The following is a 5,752-nucleotide window of genomic DNA, read 5'->3' as shown; positions in this document are numbered from 1 at the left end:
CAGAATATACCATTTAGTGTTACTGCTTCCTTATGGGGAATTAATTTGATGTCTTTAAATGGTGTACAGTACAGTTGCTGTAAATCCATAAATCCAGCAGTGAAATTGACATTGGGAAATTTCATGTTATATCATTTCGTTTATCGACATTAATATTCATCAATAATAATCTGGTAATTATACACGACTATCCAGAATCTTGTTAAAGATAATCAGTCTTCTCATTGTCATTCACCTGCCCACAATGAATATAAAAGCAAGTGTCTTGTAAACCTTTAAGCCCTGCCCCAGATCAATGTTCTTTAATTGTTATTGACACAATTTCCCATTCATTGTAAACAAATATTTCACCCCATTCTTCAACTCCTCTCTGAATTTCCTCTGTGTCAGTCCATAGATACAAGTGTTTGTGCAGGAACTGAGAAGCTGAAACATGTACCCAACTTGTTGGGCAATATATATCGGGTTAGTGTAATATTTGTCTGTATAGTAAAAGTTTTCCGCTGGCTGGTCTATCACAAGGGCAACAAACGTCATCCACAACAGTATGAAATTTGCCAAAAGAGTGAAAAGTAAAATCATGGAATTCCTCCGATTCTTCACCTCTGGATCATTCTGATTCTGACTGTTGCTCCGGAGTCCCTTGCGGATTCTATTTGCCATTATAATGTGTCTGACGGTCAAAGCATTAAACAACAGAATTAAAAGGATTGGTAAGATAGGGGTAATGATGCCGTTGATACACTCGTATGCCCTCCACAAGGGGGAAGTGAGGTAATCAGCAGTAGCAACACAATACCAAGGTACATTGTCAATTATAAATACAGGGTCAACTGCATAGTAAGAGGGAATATTTACAAGACAGCTCACCACAAACAAGATGGTGATAACCACCGTGGCTGTTTTCTCTGTGTGATATTTTGATTGCAGCTTCTGACAGCAAATTGTTACAAAGTGATCAAACGTGAAGGCGACAGTAAACCAGACAGAATAGTCTAAAGCTGCAGTGTATACGACAAGGTTCACCGTACACACAGGAGTTATAAACAGGAAACTAATTGGAAAGTACATGATATTAATCTTGTGTAATACCACATGGATGATAATCACCATTAGATCCGCCACTGCCATGGCCACCAAATAGTGAGTGATACATTTGTCGAAACCGCACTTTCCTCGAGACAAAATCACAATGGCCACCAAGTTAACTGTAAGAAACAGAAAACATGAAATTTACCTCAACACTGTCCCCAAACATTTTTGGAGAATCATTTAAAGTTGATTAAGACAGCCTGAAAATATAAGATTTTCAGATCTGAATTAAATGCAAGTTTAATTTAAAGAACTATTTATTTTTCACAGGGAAATCTGTGGCAAAACAGGTATGGGAAAATTAAAGAGTAAAACAGGTTCTGGCCCTCAGAGAGCGAAACATATGCTGTGGTAAAAGCCAAAAGTATTGACGTTTTTCTGGAGAATTCTGGGACCCAAAACACGACTGTCTCCAAAGGTAAGTAGTTGCACATCAGCTGCGCCCTGTTGGGTTCTGATGATGCTACCTTCAACAACAACGCTTCTGATATGTCTTCCTTTTTTCTCAGCTGTGGGTGAGAAGACCCTGAGCCATGTCTGAACCATTTCCCGGACTACTGCCTAAATCTTCCCCTCCCTCCCAGAACTGCGACATGGTTTCCCTTGCCCTCACCTCCTATTCGACCAGTCTTCACATCAAAAATATCATCCTCTGCGATTTCCAAAACCTCCAGTGTGCTACTACCACCAAGCACATCGTCCCTTCCCCTCCCCTCCCCTCTCAGTATTCCAAAGGGATGATTCCCTCCGTGACACCTCGCCCCCTTCCTACAGCATCTTCCCATGCTATCGCAGGGTGTATAATACCTCCGCTTTCATCTCTTCTCTCTTCACCATCCAAGACTCCAAAGCCTCATTCCAGGTGAAGCAGGACTTTACTTGTTCTTCTTTCAATCTAGTATATAATATTCACTGTTCACAATGTGATTGCCTCCACACTGGGGAAACCAAACACAGTTCGGGTGATTGATGTCTGGAACACCTCCATTCAGTCCAAAAACATTACCCCAAGCATTCTATTGCTTGCTATTGTAATTCACCACCCTGTTCCCTGTCAGTGGTCTGCAGCAGTGTTCCAGTGGACATCAAAGCAAGCTCGAGGAACAGCACATTATCTTCTCATAAGTCACTCGACAGCCTTCTAGACTCAACAATGGGTTCAACAATTTCAGAGCATGACTTTCTTTTCATTCCATTTTATTGCATTTTATTTGTTTTATTTTACTTTATTCCACCTTTAACCATGGGCCTGTCTTAACTTGTTTTTCAGGTTTTTACTTTTGAACAGATCTGTTCATTTCTCTGCCATTAACACTCTCTCTGGACTAATACCTTGTCTTTCCATATTGCTAAATGCTCCTTTGCCTTTGTTCCATGACAGCTTTGTCATTTAATCTCTTTTGCCCTCTGCCCTATCGTACACCTTTCCTTTTGTTCTTTTTTCCCCTCCCCCTATTCACTTGATCAAAGCCTATCACATTCCTTACCTTTGCCGGTTCTGATGAAACGTCACAGACCCTAAACTTTAACTCTGTTCCTGGCTCTACAGCATCTGCAGTATTTTGTTTTCATTCTTCTGGAGAGTATACTGTTCGGTTACGGTCTGTCCAACATGGAGAGCACACTCTCGTCCTGTTACAATACAGACTGTCCAAGTTGGGAAGCGCACACTTGTCCTGTTAGACTATTGTTTGTACAACATTGACAGTGAACTCTCCTCTTCTTTTAAAATATTGACCAAGCAAAGTGAAGAATGGAAATATCTCAAGGGGTGGCTCATGGACCAGTAACAGAAATCAGCAGGAGTTCCCTTCCACTTCCATTGAGAAACAAAATCAAAGCTGAATTCAAATCCATGCAAACAAGAGAAATTCTGCTGTGACACGAAAGGACAAATTGAAATAAAATAAAAACACAATAACTCCGAGAATTCGCAGTTACACGTGTAATCCACTTCACAACATCAGGAGATTTAAAATTGCTCATTTATTTATGATCTGATGTCCATGCAAACTCTGTGAAAAGTTTCCATTGTAAACATTAAAGGGAATTGATATTTTAGCATTTTCTGTACTGAAAATTCAAGCCACAATATAACTTTAATTAATAAATCACATTGAGAGAACATGACAATCACTTGCTCCTTAACTGATGCCACCAAAGAGGGTAAATATAACATGAAGAGTCACACATTGATATTCATCTTTCAATGCATCATTTAACTGTCTTACCAGGAATACTGACGGCTGCAAGAATCGGGTAGTAAATGAGATCGAACTGATAAATTACAGGGTACCCCATTCCTTCTATGAAACGTCAATGCAGACACTTCTTCACGCGAACCCATATTAAAAGCACAGAGAAACCTCCATGGGGGCAGTCATCTAGGGAATGTTTTCAGGGATATTAGTTACAGTCCAGTGAATAAACTGATGTAATGTACTATTTTCTGCACACAGTAGAGTCATTAGAGAATATGGAAAACAAAATAATTGCAAAATTCGAGAAATTTTTTTCATAAACTGCTTTGCAACTTCTTTTACTACGATCTCAAGTGTTGATGTGGCTGAACAGTCTCAGGAATAATAACTCTGGTGTTGATGTGGATGAAGAGTATCAGGAACAATAGCACTGGTTTCGATGTGGATGAACAGTCTCAGGAACAATAGACCTGGTGTTGATGTGGATGAACAGTCTCAGGAACAATAGCCCTGGTGTTTATGTGGATGAACAGTCTCAGGAACAATAGCCCTGGTGTTGGTGAGGGTGAACAGTCTCAGGAACAATAGTCCTTGTTCTAATGTGGATGAACAGTTTCAGAAACAATAGACCTGTTGTTAATGTGGATGAACAGTATCAGGAACAATAGACCTGGTGTTAATGTGGATGAACAGTATCAGAAACAATCGTCCTGTTGTTGATGTGGATGAAAGTCAGAGGAACAATAGCCCTGGTGTTGATGTGGATGAGCAGACTCAGGAACAATAACCCTGGTATTGATGTGGATGAACAGTCTCAGGAACAATAGCCCTGGTGTTGAAGTAGACAAAAAGTCCAAGAACGATAACCCTGCTGTTGATGTGGATGAACAGACTCAGGAACAATAGTCCTGGTTTTGATGTGGATGAACAGACTCAGGAACAATTGACCTGGTGCTGATGTGGATGAACAGTCTCAGAAACCATAGCCCTGGTGTTGATGTCCATGAATTGTCTCAGGAACAATAGCCCTGTTGTTGATGTGGATGAACAGTCTCAGGAACAATAGCCCTGGCATTGACGTGGATGAACAGTCTCAGGAACAATAGCCCTGGTGTTGATGTGGATGAACAGTCTCAGGAACAATAGCCCTGGCATTGATGTGGATGAACAGTCTCAGGAACAATAGCCCTGGCATTGATGTGGATGAACAGTCTCAGGAACAATAGCCCTGGTGTTGATGTGGATGAACAGTCTCAGGAACAATAGCCCTGGCATTGATGTGGATGAACAGTCTCAGGAACAATGGCCCTGGCATTGATGTGGATGAACAGTATCAGGAACAATAGCCCTGGTGTTGATATGGTTGAACAGTAGCCCTTGTGTTAGTTGTAGGTGTAAAATTTGATTCAATCACATTCTGTACAGACAGAGCTCGTAGGCTAAGTGAATAGCCTGAGAGTGAAATGTTAATTCTTGGGTATTGTCCAGAATTTTAGCAGAGAAATTGGGATTGCGAACAGAGAAAGGCTTCCATGTGATAACAGCCTAAAAATGTTAAGCATGCGGGACTTTTGAATTCCAGCCTTGGATGTTCCGTTTCTTTAACTCTGTGCAGCCCCTATTAGATTTGGACAAATCCATTTATTATCTGGAGTCTTGCCATGCTGGAAAGCCATTTCACATCCAATGATTACACGGAGAGTACGGGGGAGATCTGCTTGTCTATTTGTTTGCTTCCCGTGAAGTATAAGTAGAGCGTGTTACGCCGCACAGATGAACAGTTGCTACCGGAAAAGCCTTTTACTATTTATGAGGTCCCTGCCCCACTCTTAGGCAGTGTAACTGCTTTTGCCTCTACTTATTTTGGAAGTTTAAAGAGCCCTGTGAAGTGCAGCCAACACTGTATATTGTGAACACACCCTCATGTCTGAGTCGCTGCCTGTTACTGAGACACAAAGAAGTCCGTGTGCGATAATGTTAACCCAACCATTGGTGTAGCTCAGTGGTACCTTGCCTATGTTGCCTGTATAGACCTTGGTTTAAAGTCCCGGTACCATGAGATTCATCAAATTAGAATTAGAATTAGAATTAGAATTAGAATATTACAGCGCAGGACAGGCCCTTCGGCCCTCGATGTTGCGCCGATCATCTGACCTACACTATTCCATTTACATCCATATGTCTATCCAATGACCACTTAAATGCCCTTAAAGTTGGCGAGTCTACTACTGTTGCAGGCAGGGCGTTCCACGCCCCTACTACTCTCTGCGTAAAGAAACTACCTCTGACATCTGTCCTATATCTTTCACCCCTCAACTTAAAGCGATGTCCCCTCGTGTTTGCCATCCTCATCCGAGGAAAAAGACTCTCACTATCCACCCAATCTAACCCTCTGATTATCTTGTATGTCTCTATTAAGTCACCTCTCCTCCTCCTTCTCTCTAATGAAAACAACCCGA

General features: G+C 41.3%; 1 protein-coding gene across 1 annotated transcript; it reads right to left on the bottom strand.

Moving 5' to 3' along the window:
• Positions 1-309: 309 nt before the first annotated feature.
• On the bottom strand, positions 310-3,393 carry LOC137362595 (probable G-protein coupled receptor 139). Its single transcript, XM_068026962.1, has 2 exons — positions 3,324-3,393; positions 310-1,208 (listed from the first exon to the last, which is right to left on the bottom strand). Exons 1-2 carry the CDS (start codon positions 3,391-3,393, stop codon positions 310-312), a joined length of 969 nt encoding a protein of 322 aa, XP_067883063.1.
• Between the last annotated feature and the right edge of the window lie 2,359 nt (positions 3,394-5,752).

This window comes from Heterodontus francisci, unplaced genomic scaffold, assembly GCF_036365525.1.
Source record: "Heterodontus francisci isolate sHetFra1 unplaced genomic scaffold, sHetFra1.hap1 HAP1_SCAFFOLD_292, whole genome shotgun sequence".
Classification (NCBI taxonomy): domain Eukaryota; kingdom Metazoa; phylum Chordata; class Chondrichthyes; order Heterodontiformes; family Heterodontidae; genus Heterodontus; species Heterodontus francisci.
The sequence above is the reverse complement of the archived record's forward strand: the minus strand, read 5'-3'. Positions and strand labels throughout refer to the sequence as shown.

Coding starts and splice junctions, on each gene's coding strand:
- LOC137362595 (XM_068026962.1), bottom strand. CDS start 3,393: ATGGGGTACCCTGTAATTTATCAGTTCGATCTCATTTACTACCCGATT. Junction 1,209..3,323: donor TGCAGCCGTCAGTATTCCTG/GTAAGACAGTTA, acceptor TGTTTCTTACAG/TTAACTTGGTGGCCATTGTG.